The sequence below is a fragment of the Miniopterus natalensis genome, chromosome 11, assembly GCF_054644295.1.
Source record: "Miniopterus natalensis isolate mMinNat1 chromosome 11, mMinNat1.hap1, whole genome shotgun sequence".
Lineage (NCBI taxonomy): Eukaryota > Metazoa > Chordata > Mammalia > Chiroptera > Miniopteridae > Miniopterus > Miniopterus natalensis.
In genome coordinates, this window is record NC_142091.1 from 20,430,771 (window position 1) to 20,452,504 (window position 21,734).

General features: G+C 37.2%; 1 protein-coding gene across 2 annotated transcripts in view; it reads right to left on the reverse strand.

The window, feature by feature from the left end:
* ARHGAP42 (Rho GTPase activating protein 42) overlaps nt 1-21,734 on the reverse strand; it is a 226,419-nt gene that overhangs the window by 35,412 nt on the left and 169,273 nt on the right. For both annotated transcript variants that reach the window (XM_016206762.2, XM_016206763.2), the window contains exons 7-12: nt 15,237-15,341; nt 13,569-13,698; nt 8,428-8,528; nt 6,672-6,781; nt 3,299-3,377; nt 1,936-1,975 (exon numbers count right to left, since the gene is read on the reverse strand). In XM_016206762.2, the coding sequence (XP_016062248.2) occupies nt 1,936-1,975; nt 3,299-3,377; nt 6,672-6,781; nt 8,428-8,528; nt 13,569-13,698; nt 15,237-15,341 (565 nt within the window). The remainder of the gene's footprint in view (nt 1-1,935; nt 1,976-3,298; nt 3,378-6,671; nt 6,782-8,427; nt 8,529-13,568; nt 13,699-15,236; nt 15,342-21,734) is intronic.

The following is a 21,734-nucleotide window of genomic DNA, read 5'->3' on the forward strand; positions in this document are numbered from 1 at the left end:
ATTATGTGCTGAGCACACATCCCACTGATGGCCTATATTGAGTACACTAAGGAGAAGAGGGTTCTGCCACAATAAGCTCAGAGCACTGGGTAGGAAACTAATACATCATACCAAAAGCCAGAATGTAGGAAATAATACAACACATGGACTCCAGGACACACAGTTTTATAATTACAAATGCTGGCATAGTGATGTTTCAGGTGGCTGAGACTACAGAAAAGCTGATTTCCAGAAGGGAAAGCTTTCATGGCATGAAGAGGTACCTTCTCCCTCCATAAGAGCATGAATATGTTTAATAATTTTGGGGGGGGGGGTTAATCCTCACTGGAGGATATCTTTTCCATTGATTTTTAGAGAGACTGAAAAGGAGGGAGGAGAGGGGAGAGAGACAGAGAGAAACATCAACGTGAGAGAGACACATCAATTGGTTGCCTCCTACATGCATCCAACCTGGCCTCAGCTGGGCGTGGAACCTGCAACCCAGGTATGTGCCCTTGACCTTAACCCTATGCTCTAACCACTAAGCCATACCAGCAGGGCTGATAACTTTCTCATTTAAATTTCCTAGTTATGATAGAAACCCTAGTTCCAGAGGTGCCTTAAGTAGCAAATACTGCCCAAGTCCCATTCCAAGGCCTTATTCAATACCATATATAGGTTCAGTTGTTTTCTAAGGATTCATCCTTGAGTAGGTCAACTGAATTTGAAAGGACTGTCTTTATAATGAATATGCAATGAAAGGGGTGTCAGAAAACACATTTCAAACTCCACTAAAATGCCAAGTATAACAAGAGATTACTTTTTAGGTAATTGTTTAGAATTAACATTCAGTACTTACAAAACTCTTAATTCATTGGTTAATGTTTCTGTGATTAGATACAAATGGGTCATGAAAGATTCTATACTAATCACTTTCCTTGATTAGCAAGAAAGAAAGAAATGTAAGAATATACACTGGAAGTATTTTTTTAAATCTTTAATATTAAAGGTATTTTAAACCATGTACTTTCTTTTGATAAATTTTTTTGAAATTGATTAGTAGCAAGAATTTCATTCAGTTAAAATGATATGCTTTTTCATACACTCAATATTTATGACTTCCAAATGAATGCTTTCCCTGTTTTGATTTATACTCCACTCTAACTTGAATTTTAACAGCAATTTCAAGTCAAGGTTATTAAGTCTGTTTTAAAAATAAATTTAGACATACTGAGAGAAAGTCAATTGAATTAAATAAAACTTGAAATTGCTTTAAAATATATAAGCACAACCTTAGAAATAAATATACAAACTAGTTTTAAATGTCAAATAACCTAATGACATAAACTACATATGAAAATATACTAAAACAACCAAGGGTAAAGGGTAGCAAGAGGTGGAATATAATAAAGAATAGTTAGAATGTAATAAAAAACACATACAATGTATTTATTAAGAATGGTTTGATGCTAAGGATTCAGTAATAATACAGTGATAACGTGTGTTCCTACATATCCCATGTGTTATGACAATGTCCTTACATTTCCCATTCTTGGGCACAACCTCCTAAAACCAGCGCAAAGTATTCAAGTCATCAGTCTTGTAAATTGGAGCAAGGAAAATAAGATAAAGAAGCCCTCTACTGCCATTTAAAAACAACAAAAATAAACAAACTAAATATCAACTGCCTCAAACCTCTTTCAGGGATAAAGTAAGGTATATACCTATAAGTAAACACCAAAGAAAGAAAACTTAATTTTGTTCACTCTATATAACATCAGTAATTAGTGGTTTTTACATGAGACACTTCTTTGAATAAAAATTTCACATTTTATGCACTATCCGGTCAATGGTGTGTTATCATTTTCCTAGAGTTAACTCTTAATATCACGTAATAGCCTGGTGATTAAAAATAACTGTGTGATACAATTTTAAATACTTATTAAAACAACTTACTTTCTTCTTTCTTGCTCATAATGGCAGGCAGGGTATAAATCTAAAAAACAAGGGAAGTCAATCAGTTAGCAGTGAATGACCCAGTACAGACGATTAGCAGGGTGATACTGGTGCAATGATACACAGAGGGAGTTTCTTGATTTCAAGGTCCTACAACTGCTGCATCCACACGCCCTCTCCCCGCCCTGTAACCCTGTTCCTTTCCATCCCTGGCTGTCCTGCCCTGGGTAGAATTCTACCTCTTTCCATCTGATTTATGCATAATAGCCCTTCTTGAAAAAGCATCTCACAATGGATTTCACCTGATTGCTCCTGACTCCAATGGACTGCTTAGTGTATTCTCAGCGTGTACAATCTTAACTTGCACTTGCTGAGATACCACACTATCTTCTAAATCTACTCTTGGTCAGGCCTTACTTCTCAATTAGTGGTGAAAAGTCCAGTTCTTTTGTTTAATTTTCAGTCTGTCACTGACAGCTACTTTTGTAAATTACAATAAAATTAAAATATCATAAACGTAATAAAGAATACATGCAAAATCCAAGTTTGTAGTAAGTTGAACAAATATAAAATGACTTCTTCAAATTGCTACAAAATTTTCCAGATGCTTAATCATAATTTCTTCACTCCTCTTATCGTGGACCAGAAACCATATGAGGGATGGTCTCGAAGTCTGCAGACCGCACTTTGTAGCTCAGTTGTTACACAGGTGACTGGCACAAGGTTGTTCCCAGGTTCTTTGCCATCTACAGGACAGTTCTCAAGGGACAGAATGTGGCCTCATATTTGCTGTGTGCTCATCCCCCTAACCATCTAATGCCATGTTCTTCATAAAAAAGATTAATAATTTATTCCCTTTTACATAAGCTTCCCTAATAATTGTAAGTCATCAGGCCAACATCAAAATAACTATTAGAAAATTAAGGATATGAATGAGAGGAAAATGTCAACTCACACGCAGTTTTATCAAATAAGAATTAGATCTTACCCTGAACCTTGTCTGTCACACTGATTACAAACCTAGCACGTGTCTTGCAAAGGCTGGGCATTCAATAAGTATTAACTGAGCAGAATAATCCAATCAGTGCAGCCAAATTAATGTGATCGTAAGTAATTAAAAAATAATTTTAGGGTTTTAAATTAGTCCCAAAAGTCCTCCTGACAAACAAGTTACAAAGTAGGTGTTATGTGTCAGCGATAGAGACAAGGGAAATATTAAGTTTCTACTCCTCTGATTTGTTATTTAAATATTTGCAAATACACTACAGATAATTAAAAATTCAGATGTGCTTTTTTTTTCTCCCAGATATACTTTGTAATTACTAGAACAATAAAATCTAAATAAAATGTATTATATTCTTACTGGTTCTTTGCCATCCATGGCTTCAAGCCAGAGTTTCCGATTAGCTTCTGAGAAGGCCTGCAATGTGATGATCCCATGCCTAATAAAAACAAACAGTATATATATCCAATTTACTCCTGTTACACGTTTACACATTTTTAATTTTTAAAATTCTCATTTAGCTATAACGGTAAAATTTTAAGAAAAATAGGGAAAGAGAAAAAAAAGAAACAGAAAAGAGAGAAAAGAAAAAGATAGGAAAGAGAAGAAAAAACAAAAAAAAAAAAAAGAAAAAATATTGACCTACAGGTATCTTTCAGAAAAATCACTGTAGATGCCAACACCCACACACACACAACTCTTTTTAATTCTGATGATCACAGGTAGTGAAATCACTTAGTGTTCTAGGTACAAGACTGACTGAAGGAGGTAGTTTCAAATTATTTCCCCCAAAATGACCAAAAAGGATGCTAGCTACATTCACCCAATCACAACATTAAAATTATTCCATTTAAAAATGATGATCCCCCACGCACTCATTCTGAAAAAGTTACTCGAGGATGTACTTCAAGAGAGAAAGAGCAAGCAAAGGGAGGGGGGAAACCAGCATAACAGAGAAAAGGGTATGAAATTCAAACAAGAGTGGAATTAACCTAGCTAACAGTGCAGGCTGTTCAGAAAATAAATTCAAACAGGAAATTAGAGGGCTCTGTGAGGAGGTACATGAAGAAGGAAATTTCATTTAAATATTGTGTTTATGAACCTGGAATGACTTAAAACTGTGAAAAAGGCATGCATCTCTTCTATAGAAAGGAAAACAGATCCTTACACAGATAGGAAAAGGAAATACACATATAAAAATCAAGGTAATTTTATCTTTGAGCCAGTGTAACAAGAAAACCCCAATAATAAAGTAACAACAATCAATATTTGCTGCCTGTTTGTTATGTGCCAGGCACTGTGCTGTTTCCTTTGAGGTGGGTACTTACTATCCTTATTTGACAAACAAGACCACTAAAGAATAGTTTGACAAATGAGACCACTAAATAAAAAGCTTCTGCACAGCAAAATAAACTATCAACAGAACAAAAAGGGAGCCCACTGTATGGGAGAACATATTTGCCAACGACACATCGGATAAAGGATTAATATCCAAAATATATAAGGAACTCATACAACTCAACAAGAGGAAGACAAACAATCCAATTAAAAAATAGACAAAGGACCTAAATAGACACTTGTCCAAACAGGACATACGGATGGCCAAGAGACATATGAAAAAATGCTCAAAGTCGCTAATCATCAGAGAGATGCAAATTAAAACCACAATGAGGTATCACCTCACACCTGTCAGAACGGCACCATCAACAAATCAACAAACTACAAGTGCTGGTGAGGGTGTGGAGAAAGGGGAACCTAGTGCACTGCTGGTGGGAATGCAGACTGGTGCAGCCACCATGGGAAACAGTATGGAGGTTCCTCAAACAATTAAAAATGAAACTGCCTTATGACCCAGTGATTCCACTTCTAGGAATATAACCTAAGAAACCTGAAACACCAATCACAAAGAACTTATGCCCCCCTATGTTCACAGCAGCACAATTTACAACAGCTAAGATCTGGAAACAGCCCAAGTGCCCATCAGTAGATGAGTGGATGAAAAAGCTGTGGCACATTTACACCATGGAATACTATGCAGCTGTAAAGATGAAGGATCTTTTATCCTTTGGCACAGCATGGAGGGAACTAGAGAGTATTATGATAAGTGAAATAAGCCAGTCGGAGAAAGACAATACCACATGATCTCACTCATATGTGGAATCTAATAAACAAAATAAAGTGATGAACAAAATGGATTCAGAGACATAGAAGCATGGAACAGGCTGAGGGATCTCAGAGGGAAGGTGGGAGGGGAGAGTGGGTGGGGAGAGGTTAATCAAAGAACTTACATGTTTATAAGCATAACCCATGGACACAGACACTGGTCTGGGGAAAGTCTGGGGGTGGGGTGGATACAGGGTGGAGGGGATCAATGGGGATAAAAAGAGGACATCTGGAATATTTTCAACAATAAAGACAAAGAAACTTAAAAAAAAATGTATACAGGAGGAAAAACACAATATTAAAAATATATATGGTTATTAAAAAAAAAAGAATAGTTTAGCAATGTGTCCCAAGGTCATATAACTAGAAAAGGCAGAAATAAAAATAAAGGAATGAAAGAGAAATCACTAACATGTTGGTGCTTGTCTACATTGGAAATCAAGAAATTCCGACCACAAAACTATTAAAACCAATAAGAAGTTCAACAACTGTGCTGGATGTGTGTGCGCGTGCGTGCGTGCGTGTGTGTGTGTGTGTGTGTGTGTAAATAATAGCCTTTCTATACAGTAGTCTCAACCATTTAGAAAAAAAGTTTCTACTAATGAAAAGAATTCTATTCAAAACTGTAATAAAAAAAATACCCAAGAATAAATCTTAAAAAAAAAAAGATATGTAATCTTCAAGGGGAATTCAATTATCCATCAGTTATTTAACAAATTTAATTCCAGTCAAAATTCTCAAGGGATTTTTTTTAAGAGGAAGAGAAACTTAATAAGCAGATCCATAACATAGAAGGATACAGGGCCAAAATAGGTAACACAATCTTAAAGAAGCATAAGAATGGGGGCCTTCCCCTATTAGATAGTTAAAAGCCATAGTATATATATAGAGCCCCCACACAAAGCTAGAGTATTGAGAAAATATGGTAGTAATGGGGGGGGGGGGGAAATAGATTATGGAATAGACAAAAAATCAAGAAGCACACGCCTTCTCATTTTGTTTCTGCTCTGCTTATAATGATATGAGGAGCAGAGCTAAGTATCCCCACTAGATCATAAACTTAGATGCACAACATTTATGTCTCTCCCAATAAATATCCTGTGGCTAAGAATGTCCAAGGCAGTGCTTTGCACAGGGTACACACTGCATTTCACTGGTTGAAGGAGCTTAGGAATTCCCAGCTGTGTCTTACTATTCCTTGGAAGCAAGGTCCCCAGGCTTCACAGAAGTCCACAAACGGGCTGACCCAGGAGCCACGTGCAAGCTGTCAGGCCCCTTCACTGTGATGTGGACCCCAAGTCCACAGCATGCACTTTCCCTAATGCTGTCACTTATACTGATTTTCCAGATTCTTCTTTGAGTGATGTCACCTTTTGCTAGCATTCTGTGCCTGATTTATTTTTTTAAAGCATCATGCAATATGTACTTGTCGAATGAATATGTAAAAGAATGAACTAAACAAGCATACAATTTTCAAAAAGAGATTGTAAAACAAGCACTTGGGTGCTGCTTCATATTTATATTTAAACACAGAAACAACTAAATATAAAATAAAAAGAAAAGCGCACACCTTTCGACGACTTCTATGTCAAAGCAGAATCGCTTGTCAATTGAATCTGTCTTTCTTCGGATACAAGATTTTAATTTAAACATTTCTGGTGAGCTGGTGACAAGGCCGTTCTGAAACAAGAAGGGGATGACATGTTGACATGATGACAAGGTGAACTGGAAAATACCAAATCTTCCATCGGAAAGTGCGGCACTGAAGTATAAACTTAAGAGTACAGGTTACGTATCAAGGTCATAGTCACACCCTGTCCCATAAACAACACTTTTTGCCCAACGTTAATTGCCTAATTATAATATGCCAAAATGTTCATTAATAAATTCATTGCGTGTATGTGTTTCATTCAAAGGATTCTGTGACATGCCTTTCTAGTACACGTCAACATGTTTATTTATAATGTCAGCTTATACTCTAATATATATGCCTTAGGACTTCAGATTTAGCAAAGGTATGAAATAAGAGTTATAGTAATGTCCCAACTAGATAGCCAGAATGTTTGTCAGGATACCACACTGTTGCTCTGAATCAAAATTTTCTAGATTGCTAAGATATTAGTAGTGTGTGTGTGTGTGTGTGTGTGTGTGTGTGTGTTTTTGTATCAGAGCCTTCCAGTATTAAATGAAAGCTGTCTGAAGCCTCAAAAGAGCTACCAAAATAAAAAAGTTCTAATATACAGTTGCTATGATGCTACTGCTATCATACATTGGTAACCAACTGCTAACTCTTTGGACAGGATCCAACATAGGCTCAATAAATAAGAATTTTCTTCTGTATCTGAAGGGAATGTTTGCCTAATGTTTGATTAATTCTTTTGTCTATTGAAAATATCATAGATTTATTAGCAGAACTTTGGCTGGGTCTGTCTGATATCAGCTCACTGACTGTCACATAAGCTGACTTTTTGGCAATGTATTTTCTTATGAAACCTTCCAAGTAGAAACTAGGCGTGATTATAGCATTTAATGCCTTCTCACGATGGTAGCAATCTTAGGTTTCTTTTTCTCTGGTATGCTGTCTTTTAGTTTATGTCACTCCATTTGAATTATTAGACTCTAATGAATGCTCAAGCACAATAAGTTTCTACTGATGTATTTGAGTATGTGTCAAGGATCAATATTTACCTGCTGTGATCTATACCACAAATTAACTGGGCGAGTCACTTACTTTCTACCATTTGGATTTTCTAATCTGTTAAAATAAGGCGAGACTAAACAATCTTTAAAGTACACTATGTTCCATAATGTTCACTAGCCATGCGAGACATTCAGTGGCCAATTTACTTTGGGGGGGAAATGAGCATTGATCAACTTCTTCTGAGAAACTGTGCTGGCCAGCATTTCCATAAACAGCATACAGCGCAGAAGATGAAAGGCTTGTGGGGGCAAGGGCAGCTCCCCCAGAGATCACCTGGGGGAAAGCTGCAAAATCCCTGGGCCTGGGCCAGCCACGCACAGGCCCTCCTGGGCTACTGGCCAAGCTACAGCACTGTAACAAATCTGCTCCCAAGGTTATGCGATGACACCTCAGGGTCCCTATCTTTAATTCAACTGCTTATAAACACACATGGTCACAGTAAAAGAAAATCCGGGCCGCTCTTCTTAAGTCATCGAGGCCACGAAAGTGAGAGAAACTTTTTTGGCTTTTCAATTTTTAAAACTTGTGTACACACTTATTAGAAAAGCAACTGATATTTTCGTTTTGTTTTGTTTTACTTCCATTTCTTAAATAACCTCAGTTAAAAATAAAAACAAAAACTCACCATTTTCCCACTGGATTTCATTTCTGAAACACTCATTGTGAATGTTTTACTTCCCTTATCATATGTACAATAATGTTTAATCCATGTAAAACCAAGTGGTCCTAATGGAAGGAAACAAACAGTACAGATTATTAATAAATGACTGGTATCTGAGTTTGCACAGTGTTTGATGTTTTGATACACAACTGAATATTTCCACAGACTATATAAGTGTGAAACATTTACTGAATGAGAGTGCGAAGGGCAAGTATGGAGGGAGAGTGGTACAGGGTGGAGTCTCGGAATCGAACAGCATGGCTTTACTTGCAGGTCTGACACTGTAAACTGAAGAGTTACCTTAGATCTGAGCTTCAGTAATCTCAGCTGTAAAAGTGGTACTTATATCCCATAGAAGTAGGAAGGAGAAATAACAGTCTACATTACTCTCACTGATCTCCTTCTTGCCCTTTGCTCTTGAAACTGCCAGAAATACCTGCTAAAAGTGTAGCCAGGTCATTTCACCCTTGTGTGCAAAACCCTCCAGTGGTTTCCTGTATCATCCAGATAAACAGCAAAGAGCCTGTGACTATCCACAAGGCCCCCCCACGATGGCTCTCACCTCACGTCTTACTACCTTTTGCTTCATACATTTCGCCGGCCCCCTTGCTGATCCTTGAACACAGCGAAGGCATTTCTACCCCAGGGCGTTTAAACTTGCCGTTCCTCCAGCCTGCACTACTTTTCCTTCAAATACCTTCATGAGGTGAACTGTCACTCCTTCAGGTCTTTTCCTAAACATCACCTTCCCAATACTGCCTTTCCTGTAGAGATAGCTTACCTATCAGCACCCTCACCTGATATTTCTTGCTTTACTTTCTTGCTCTATTTTCTTCTTAGCAGTTATCACTGTCTAAAATATGATAAACTTTACTAGTTTATCCTATTTATTGTCTCTGCCACTAGACTAATTCTCTAAGAGCAAGAAAGCATGATGTTCAGTTGACTGGTACATTCCTAATCCTTAGAACAGGGCCAGATATATAGCTGTCACTCAATAAATACCTGACAAATAAATGAAGGAATGAATTGTTCATCTTTCTCTAAGACTATTGACTTTGGAGTTATTTCCTTTTACCACTAATCTGAAAAAAAAAAAAAGTGAATTCAGCCCAGCCAGCATGGCTCAGCGGTTCAGCATCAACCTAGGATCCAGGAGGCTGTGGCTCGATTCCCGGTCAGGGCACATGCCCGGGGTGCGGGCTCGATCCCCAGTTGCGGGCATGCAGGAGGCAGCGGATCAATGACTTTCATCACTGATGTTTCTATTTCTCTCTCCTTCTCCCTTCCCTGCTCTGAAAGCAATAAAGAAATATTTTTAAAAAAGTGAATTCAAATAACTTCTTAAAATTAAAATATTTCACTTTTATAGTACAAGAAAGTTTTATGTGTGTAATGATCTCTTTTCCCTCCATAAATACTGTGCGACCCTTTTCCGAAGCACATGACGTTACTGTCCCATATTCCCCTTAAGGAATGGGATGTTGCTGCCTCCCCAGGGTGCAGGGATGCATCATGAGTTCAATTTTTCCATGACCAAGGTGGGTGACCTTCAGTTTTCACAGTGGGAAGCCAATTATCCTATATCCAAATGTCACAGTGGCCAAGTGGGTTGAAAATGAAGCCTGTTTTCTATGTAGCTTCTCTATTGAGGGTCCCATCCTGCTTAACATCTGGATCTTTCTAGCAACAATTGCGTACATTATTGCTGCCTTGGTTTTCATAACTATACTTAAAAAGCAAGAAATGTAAATGTAAAAGTGTACCTCCTAAGAAGTGTTTCATGAGCCATTTGAATTTTTTTTCCTGTGATAATAGCCCTTGGTGTCGTCGTGTTAATACTTAAACCACTCCAGATTTTTAAATTATGGGGGTCAGCTGTACACTTTGTAATCACAAAGAATTATTGCAATTAACTTCAGTTCTGTTTGGGGAACATCTTACACTATAATACTTAATACTTGTTGGTAATTCTGTTACATGTGGTGTAAAATACTTAAAGGCTTAGAGCTGATTAGCAGGAAGTAGCTGGATGGAAATCCTTATAGTGACTTTACTACTTAGCAATTTATGAAGCAATAGTAGCCATAATTTTGAAGGCTGCGCAATGCTCTGATGACATTTCAGATCTCAGTTGTTTTTTCCTGTCTCCACCATAAATTCGGAATCTCAAGCATTTAATCTTCAAGTCTGCTGCACTCACGTGCTGCTTTCTTTAAGGTCTGCCTGGCACTGGGCCAGGGCAGATGTTCCTAGACCAGCAGTTCTGAAGTCCTTAAAAAACAGTCTTGGAAAATAAAAATTTATTATAGCTCCAAGGCTGCAAAATAAAACAAGTTTAATTATCTTACCCAGTAATCATCTGAGGTTGTTAAAAATAGATGTTTACAAAATGGGAGGAAATGAACATTCATGGAATATGTACTAAGTGCCAAAATTTTACCTAAGAACTTTTCAAGTCAGACATGATAGGTATCATTTTACATGTAAGAAAACAAAGCATGAGATCTGCAGATGGGCCTGGCCAGCGTGGCTCAGTGGCTGAGCACTGACTTATGAACCAGGAGGTCAATGTTCAGTTCCCAGTCAGGGTACATGCCTCAGTTGCGGGTTCGATCCAGGATCGTGCAGGAGGCAGTCGATCAATGACTCTCTTTCATCATTGGTGTTTCTGTCTCTCCCTCTCCCTCCCTTCCCTCTGAAATCAATAAAAACATATTTAAAAAAAAAAAAGATTTGCAGATGGTACTACTTCATCAATAAGGCATGTGATTGGGGTTGTTCTTTTTAGGCAATAAGATTTCCCAAGAATTGCTTTAAGAATTAAATGAAATAAATGTAAATTGCACACAGTAAGAGCTCATGGGAAGCAGAATAGCATTACTATGCACCACTACTGATAATAGAGGCATTTTATATACATGCCTCTCCAATTCTTCCACCATCATTACAAATAGGTACAAATCTCCTTCTTCTATAAATGAGGAGACTGAGCTCAGAAAGTTGTCTGCCCAGAATCACCAAGTTGACAGGTGGGAGGCATGAAATTCCAGCATAGCTCTGTCTGACTTTGGAACCCGTGCTCTCCCTGGTTACACTCCATCCTATTAGGATGTGATTTAATGTGTGCCTAGAGGTGGGTAATGTCGAAACCGCGTCTCCAGATAAAGGGGAGCTCTGTGTCCAAACTGCAATGATCTGCCACTGCCCCACCATGGCCATCCCCGCGGGTCACCCCACTTACAGCTCTGACAGTTACTACTGATTGGTTGCTGGCTGAGAGTCTGCCTCCTGCCTTCCACGACAGAATAAGCACCCTGAGGCTGTTTCTTCATCTCATTTTCTGTTCCCCACGGAACTTATTTTCAGTGATAGCAACAGCACAATCAAGATGTCTTGGTGGGCTGGTCAAATTTTTGTATTAGAAATGCTTTCAAAGATTCCCAGGGGAAAGGGGCTTTGAATAGTTGCCCCTCATGTAAAAATAATTCCAAAGGCATATAAATCCATGAAGTTTCGTTTTTAAATCCCTAGGTGGGGGGAATGAGGGAGGATGGTCAGTGGGAAAAGAAAGGAGGGGGGATTCTATCGGGGCTTGGGAACACTTTTGAAGGTTGATGGTGGTGATGGTATCACTGGTGCACGTTTATGGGACAACTTTTCAAACTACATTTTAAATATGCACAATTTATTACGTCAATTGTAACTCACTAAAGCTGTAAAAATAACGCAGGGGGTACAGAGAAAATCGACATAGAAAGTGCTTTGGGAGCAAGGCGATGATGTAAAAACAGGGGACGCTAAAAAGAGAGGTAGAGTCTGTGAGAGCCTCGAATGCCACACACTGCTGCAGGATCATCACGGGAGGGGCACTAGAGTTAGCACTGTGACATCTGGAAAGACTTGTCAAGGCAGAAAGTGGCGAGGGCAAACCCCCGAACACCGATCTCCTGAGCCAGCAGCCCTCTGCCATCTAGTCCATGTAGCAATAAACATCTGCCATCTGCCGAGTCTGTTGGAGCACATTGGTCTTTGCTTGTCCACTACCAAGCAACAACTGAGCATCACCCGAGCACGTCAAATATAAACTGGTTTGCATTTTAGTGACCATGTTGCTCTATGTCAAAAACTTTTCCAGCCGGCCTGATTATCTCCAGCTTCCCCATCCCAAACCCTTTAACCATGATCTCTTACTAACCCAAACAGTTTCATTACTCTCTTGTCTGCTGACAGGGAGACCTGAGAGCAACGTCATTTCATGGTGTTGGTGAGTCCCAACAAATGCGAAAAGTACAGAGAGTGTAAATAAGCATTTCAAATATTTTACAGCTATTTGACATCACTGCAAAATCCAAGTGCACGTTTTGGTGTTTTACAAAGACAATGGTCTATGACAGGTTGGAAACAAACAAAAAAATCGTTCCTTCACCACAAAGAGTATGAGAATGGTGCTTTAGGGCATATGTGGACTGAAATAGAGAGTTAATTTAGTCAGACTGGTTCCACTTAGATACAAGTATCATGCAGAAAGGACCCTAGCTAAACCATTTTGAATGGCTTTTTCTTTACTTTTGTGAGATAAACTTTCTGAGTGTGAGGCAATTATATTAGTGCTCTGTTGGGTCTGATGCTTATTTTCTAATCTCAAGAAGCAAAGGGTGCCAATTTGACATTACACAATTGCCAATTTTACTCCTGAAAACTGACAAAACACAGAAGTCAATGGAATAATGCTGCTGGAATGGAGCACTATTATCACAGTCACCAGGATGATCCATCCTGATAAAGGCTTTGATTTTTAATTACCAACTAAACTTTAAATTGAGATTAGATTTACAATTAAATTCTAAAACTAAACTCATGTTACCATATCATCAGTAAAAAGTTGTAAGTCCCAAGATCAACTTAGAGATCCCAGTGGTGAAATGTGGGAAAACTTCCACACTTTGGTAGTGATAGTGGCCGAGCAGACTAAATACCATAAACTGTATAGGATTTCAGTTTTCCTACTTGAAAAAAAATACTAACCAAGTCACATCTCGTGGAAACAGGACATTAACCAACATTAACCGTAAGAAACAGTAAGTTGTGCCTCTGTGACTCACGTTTCTCCTGGACGTAAAGGTAGCCTTCCATCGCCCACTGGCTGGGTGGCCTGTAATCCTGGTTGGCCGACTTCATTCTCTGCATCAGCCGCTCTACCTCTTGTCGAGTACTTTCAAAATTATTCCTTGTCTTGAGTAAATAAAAATAACAATGTCATTCATTCTTTCCAACCTGTTTTGAGAAACTTAGAACCTAAAGTTTCAAAACTGCGAATTATACAAAGGATAACTTCAATTTTTTCAGCACTACTCACCCACATGCTGAGCCCTCCAGCTGATTTAAAATGGCTTTAGTGAAACTATTGTGTTTTTCTTCGAATCTCTCAGTCTCAATCACTGTATGTGTGTGTGTGTGTGTTATATATTTCTTCCCATTTCCTACTCTAACATTATTACTTAGTGGCCAACTTTAACATTTAAAAATATGTAATATTTATTAAACAGAATTTTATAATGACTAATACCTAAGGTAAAAAAGCAGATACACAGGGACTTATATTTCTTTTGGAAGATAAAAACAAACTGAATTCACATATTTTTATATATGTAGTACTTATTTTAAAAAAAGTTCATTGCCCTTATTCCAAACACTTTTAAAGAAACATCGCCGCTTAGCTTGATTTCCAGAAGTCCTAACATAGTTATCAAGAGGTCAGCATATAAATTAACTCATAAAAATGAATAGGTTTCCAAGTTCTAACTTCTACTGCAAGAAATAGTTTACTCACGTTACAGCAAGTTTGAACTGAATTTTCTTAACTGCCATTTTTGCTACTTTTCTCTTTCAATGTAAGGATCAGAAACTTTTCTTATTCCTTACCTGTTGTCAAATCCTAGGAATCTTAAGATAATCACATTTAATATAGAGATTAATCATAAAAATACTTTAACTGTAATAATTTTCTCTTTTAATATTTACTGAAAAAGCCCAAATGCATTCCATATTGAAAAACAATGCATTGAATTGCATATGAAATCGATTTTGCAAGAAAATTTAGGTTAAATAAAAAGCTAAAACTTAAAGCACAAGTAAAATAAACCTAATCCAATTAGATATCGCTCATGGGACCCTACAACTCCATAGCTCTATTTATTGGACATCTTCGCAATGGCACAAATCAGATAAACAGTGAAAGCCAAACTTTTTATTGAAAATTAAGTGAGATCATTCCAAATTATTTTGGCTACAGAGTACTAGACTGGGTTTTAGAAATATGTTCAAATTTATTTCTTGAAAATAATAAATATCAGATATATTCTATGCAAGCACCAAAGTACAACCTTTACTTCATAAATACAGAAATCCTGCCCTCTCAGAGAATAAAACTTACCTAAGGTCACCCAGTTAAGTAGCGAGGACACTGGGTAAAGGCAAAAGTTTACAAACTTCCAGGTGTCTATATCTCAGCGGTATTTATTTTTGTGACATTTTCTAGTATACATTTTTCTTACATTAAGATTGGCACCTTCCTGGTGTACTTTCAACCAGCAGTAAAAAAGCAAAACACTTTAAAATAAATGAATAATGTGGCTTTTCTAAATTAGTGAGGTTTTACTGTACTTAGATGGGTTTTGGAAAGACTGCACGGTTTGGCCTGGTTATAACTTAGTTGCACTATGATCGTCTGCTTCTCTAAGGAGGCGGTGAGAACAGGTACACAGTCTTACATTCTGCAAGTTGAACTGCAGCTGTTGTTTATATGGTGCAAATTCCTGGGCGAGTTCATATCCCTCGTGGTAAAAAGTAAACAAGCCCTGAAGGAACGACAAAAGCTGCAAAAATAAAAGAGATAAAAAAGAAACCATGAAAATGTGTTTTAAAAACACAATCATCAAATATAATGAACTGGGGAAATGACATTTCATTCTAATTGCTCATCTAATGAATTTTCAGTCTCTTTGGCAAAGCTGGCACCGAAATTATGGATATGAAACAGAAACCACAAAAGTGAATTTTTAATTCCTTTTCAGTAGACAGTGATTTAATTTTTGAGTCTTGTCATGGACAGCTGTCATGTTACCTACTCAAATATTCACATATATTGACTATGGAGGAGAGACCGTTAATGAGATAAAGACCAGAGAGATGCAGGTCCTACTCTGAAAGAGCCTCTGACCCAAACAAGGAGATAAAGCCTGCAGCTGTGAGGAAGACTAAACCAGTAAGTTACAGGCAAGAGGTGCCCAACCGAAGGAATTTGGGTTTGGCCGGATGAAATTAAGGAAAATATCACAAGGTGGCAGTGCTGACTTAGATATCAAACAGACATTTTCACAAGGAATGGGATGACAGCAAACCTGCAAGAGCTGAGCAAAATACAGGGAGATAGAGATCTTTCATATAAAAGTTAAAGTAAAATCCTCTTTAGAAAACCACCATGTCTAATGATCCTCGGCGTCTCATGCACTTATTTACTATGTTCCTATTCATGCAGTAAGAGTGGCTCTCCAAGCAGTTACAGGACGACAACTGCTGATAGGTTATAACTGGGGAAAAAAATTTTTTTTTCATTTAATTCACTGCGATTTCCCCCCACAGACTTTGTCCACCAATTCAATATCTTCTTCAACCTCTTCGAACAATAAAATTAAAAATATTTTTGAAGCACTGGCCAGGTAGCTCAGTTGGTTAGATCATCCTGATGCTCCCAGGTTTTAGGTTTGACCCTCTTTGGTCAGGGCACATGCAAGACGCAACCAATGAATGCATAAATATGTGAGACAACGAGTCGATTTTCCTCTCTCTCTCTCACAAGTAAATAAATAAATTTTAAAAATATTTTTGAGAAGTGGCTAATGATTTTCTGATTCAAATAGTGTAATATGTCTGTAAACTATTCTTTTAAATTACGGAAGAAACCATTTGAAACCATTTACATCTGGGGAAGCAAGGGCGTCGACTGGTATGTGTGTTCTGATTTCTGACAGATAAGTATTGGCTCTATCTGAAAACTATCTAATACTTGCTTCTTGTAACAAGTCAACTTACAACATTATGTTCATTTCAAAAAGCATTCAAATTGGTTTAAAGTTGTTATATTTTAAAAACTGTGCATCTCTTGTTTAACAGTTCCTGACAATGTGTCAAAATATATCATATGTCAATTTTAGAATTATTTTACACTGTCAATTTTTACATCAACTGAAAATTAACAAAACTAAACAGTTAATAGATTATCCTTTACTAGAGATGCTATGATATTTCTCAAATTAACCAGTAACTTAAAATATATAATCTGTACATATTATGGCCCAATTAAAGAGAACTGTAGCTTATAAAATGAGATTAGAAAATACCTTTTATCAGTTGGGGCTTGGGTATGTAGATTTAGAGGTTTTCAGAGACAAAATAAGAAAATACTTTTTAAGTATAAAGAAAACATTGGTGTTTGAAATATTGGAATAATAGGTCATGAAGTTGTTAAAAGGAGCACTGTTTCATGTTTTAGAATTAGTCCAGATTTAAACTGTCTTATGAACTGAATGCAATACAAGGAAGATACAATTATAATATTATCCTAAGGACAAAGAATTCAATTAAACTTATAAAAAAAGACACTTTAAGAATATTTGCAATAAATCTTCTTATAGAGCACCCAATTCCCTGAGATCCACCTAAATAAATAACTCTTTTGGCATCTTCTGACAGAATTCAGATGCACTAAAGTAGCAGACAAATATGTTTTCATCTCACAATACAGGCAGAGTACCCACTAGGGAATGTACAATTCCTAGGAAGGTACAGAAAAATTATATTCCTTCTGTTTCACATCTACTTTGGAAACAGGTTTTGGGAAAGTATAATAAAGACAGCATGCATGAAATAACTGCCTCTGGATGGAAGCAAAATGAAACTTCTTTTATGTCTGAACATATACTAGTTCATTTTATCCACAACAAATTCCATGATGCTAAATTAAGGGAGCTTAACAAGATGGCCTGAATTTTTAAGAACTGCATTTCCCACATGTCATTTTCTTTGTTCAATCTGCCTGAGCAGGTAGAGTGGTGTGGAAAAAGACTACTATGTCTCAGCTTACCTTAAATTAATGCTGACCTTTAATATAATAACAACTACAAACTACTAGATAGATTAGGTTTTAATATTAAGAAAGCAGGCCACTTACCATCAGGAAAGTCATAGAGCACTTATTATTCCCAAGGATTTCAGAATCAAATTACATTTTGTCACTCCAATAACTTGACCAAATGTGCAAATTGATACTGCATTACATAGATAAGTAATCATTTTTAAAAAAACCATTACAACTCAGCAAAGGAACAAATATTCACAATTTCCCAGCCCATTAATCACCAGGTTTCAAGCCTTAAGGAATCACAGTTCCCAGGGATACTGTGAATGGCAGAGAAAAGTGAGAAAAGTGAGAAAAGGGGTTGGGCTAGCATGGGAGCCAGAGGAAGAAACCCCAAAGCGGTTGATGCAGTAATTCCAGATGACTGTTGCCCAAACAGAGCAGAATAAGTGGGATGTAAAGGCTCTTATACTAATGTGATTCATTCCCCATCTCCTAAGAAATTAATCACTGAAAATCCTAACAAATCCACTAAAAAAAAAAAAAAATACTAGAACTAATGAAAAAGCTCAGCAAGGTTGCAGAATACAAAATCAATATATACAAAAATCAATTGTATTTCTATACGCTTGCAATGAGCAACCTGAAAATGCAATTTAAAAACAATTCCATTCACAATAGCTTCAAAAAGAAAAAAAAACTTAGGAATAAATTCTTTAAAAAGAAGTACAAAATTTATAATCTGAAAAGTACAAAACATGAGAAATTAAAGAAGGTCTATATAAAAGGAAACTATGTCCTGTTCATGGATTGGAAGACAATACTGTTAAGAAGGCAGCACTCCCTGAACTGATGTGTGGACGCGATGAAATCCCTGTAAGAAGCCCAGCTGACTTCTTTAAAATAATGGAAAAGCTGAGTCTAAAACTCATATGGAATAGCAATTAGAGTCAAAATAATCTTGAAAAAGATGACAAAGTAGTCCCACACGTCTTGATTTCAGAACTTAATACAAGGCAATAGTAATCAACAGTGTGATGCTAGCTCAATGACAGTCCTATAAAACAATGAAAGAGAATTGAAAGAGTCTAGCAATAAACCCACATACCTATGGTCAACTTATTTTCAATGAGGGTTCCAAGACAATAAAATAAATAAAGAATAATCTTTTCAACCACTGAATAGATTCATGTAAAAGAATGAAGTTGGACGCCTACTTCACACCACTGACAAAAATTAACTAAAAATGGGTGCATTGTATGATATGTGAATTACATACCAATAAAACTGTTTTTAAATAAAATAGAAATAAACACTTCCCATACACAGAGCATCAGAATGCACTAATAGAAAAGAAAAATCTTATGGGGCTCTCTACCTTTAGCTGCTGAAAACCCTAAGAAAGGAAAGTAGGGCAAAGGCAAGGCATCAATTCTCACGAGTGTCAGGCCTGTGAGTTAAGCCTGTTAGTCTGTGCTGTTCTTTACTTGGAGAAAACTTAAGAGATAAATATCTTAGAGGTTAGCCTCAAAATGACTATGAAGCACTTTAACTCTAATACACAGATGTTCTGAGAAGTTTATTGAGTGGAAATGTGTGTGTATCAAAACCTAATAAAAAAAACTTCATGCACCATAATATACTTCTGATAGATGAAGGCTCAACTCTCTTATGGAAGCTGCTCATGTTGAGGTAACTTCTCAAGCTTTCTTCCCTGATTCCTCAAAATTCTCATAAACTCCAGGCAACTCTGAGAAGTAACAGGATGGTACAATGAAGTCAGGAGGTGATGTTTTTCCTCTCTGATCTCTCTGCCCCCTCTACAGGCCTGAATTCATATATCCTGTTGGCAAATCTGCGCATAGGAGGTCTAGCATTGTTCAACAGAAACGTCACGTGAACCTCAAATGGGAAATTTAAAATGTCCCAGTGGCCACATTTTAAAAAAATTTAAACCACATGAAATTAATTTTATTTAATACGAGATGTCCAAAATACTATTATTTCAACATGTAATCAATATAAAAGAGGCCTTAATGAGATAACTTCTTCTTGTACTAAACCTTTGCAATCTAATAGTATTCACACTTAACAGTGCATCTTAATCTAGACAAGCCTCATTTCTTTTTTTTCCTTTTTAAAAACTCTATTGACTCGCAGTGGGGAGGGAGAAACATCAATCTGTTGTTCCATTTATTTATGTATTCACTGGTTGATTCTTGTATGTAGGTGCCCTGACCAGAGATCCAATCCACAACCTTGGCATATTAGGTTGACTCTCTAACCGACTGAGCTACTTGGCCAGGGCCCAGCCTCATTTCAAATGCTCTATAACATACATGGATAGTTGCTACCATACTTAACAGTGCAGGTCTAGAGATTACCAGACAGCTACAACTACTTTCTATATAAAATGTGATAAACTGGAAGAAAAGATTGTCATTAAAATTATACAGTTAAATTGAGTTTCAAAAGCTAATTTACTGTATACTTTAAAAATAATACAGTTTATTATTTAAAATATGTACCTGTACCCTTTTCCCCATGTTTTAGCATTTTCCCCAAGCTTTTTCTTGAAATAATGACCCTGTAGGAATATTTATTTCTAACACCACCTAAATATTCTGTACATGTTTTATCATAAGTAGTGGGATCTTGATATTAATTGAAACAATGTAAAATATCTCAAAAAATCATCATAAAGAATGTGTTTAACACGAATCACCAGGACTATTTATATTATCTACTTGACATCTTACCATCTCGAGATAAGTCACATCCCTAGGGTATTTTGCTTTACTCTAATACTTGTTAAATAAATCTGGGCTAAACTAGAATAGACTGCTAGATTTCTGCAATATGAAACAGTGGTGCAACAGGAATTGGATTTCTGCAGAATAAAAACTGCAAAAGTATTACAGTATCCTCATATGTTTTTATATTCATCGCTCCTGGGAGCTTTGTTTTTGAAATTTTAAAAACTTTTTTCCTCCCAATTAATTTGTAAATGCATAACCTAAAGAGCAAATGCCCAGGTTTCACTGCTCCCATTCTACTCTACTCATTATTGAAATGGAAATTAAGTAAAACCCCACAGAAGAGACTCCGTGGCTAGAAATAAAAATGAGACTAAACTGACAGTACTATTTGGTTTGGCCAGACATTCTAATAGGAAAAATACAGCAGCCAAGAAAATAGTTTGGAAGAAAGACAGATTTAAACATCGATTATAACTGTGGTGTCACAAGAAAGGCATGTGTTACAAAGACTTTTCAAACCATTCCAGTTTGGGATTCGGTAGAGAGAAGAAACACATTTCAACTGAAGGACAGTTTCCACTTTGCTACATGTATTATCCCAGGAATTCATAAATTCTTATCATTCCTTCTGTCACCTGTGAGCAAATGATTTTACAGTCCTCTCCTTATAGACCTGATGTCATATGACAGAATGGTCTAGCTAACTGTCCCCAGACAGGATGGGCCATGAAAAGAGGCTTGGGAAAACGGGCTCTCTGCGTGCCCCTCAGAAGCGGGAGAGGTATTCCAGATGTTCAAGGATTATTACAGGTGTAAAAGGATCATTCCAGGTGTGAGGGAGAACAGTGCAGGAATGGGAACAGGGAAGGAAGAAGTAGGAAGGCAAACTGTCAGAACTAATGGGGGTACTCGAACAGCTGACTGTCAGGAAGAGCTAAAATTCAGAAATCCCAAGAGGTTTGCCCTCAGGAGGAAGTCTCCCAGCGAGGAGAGAAGCTTCCAAAACCCTGGTGGGATTTGGAGGCAGAACCTGGTCCATGAGAAGGGGAGTAGTAATGCTAAGTACTGGTTATCTCCCCAGATTAGGGGTTAGTAGGCTGACCAGCTTAACCATGAACCCCGGATGAGCTTCAGAAGGCCAACTAAAAAAAGTTTCATCAGGTCCTCATCACATCTCCTAAACAGAGGTCACCAATTCACTGTAAGGGGTTTAAGGACTGAGCTGTTTGACAAACAGAGCTTGAAGTGAAAGCTGCTATCCCCAAAAAAAGGCAAAAGTTAATTTCCTGAGCCTGCGTGTGTGGCTTCAGTCCCTTGAATCCCTCTGGCTGAAGGGCTGGTCCTAGAAACCTGCCCCGCTCCCAGTTATAGGA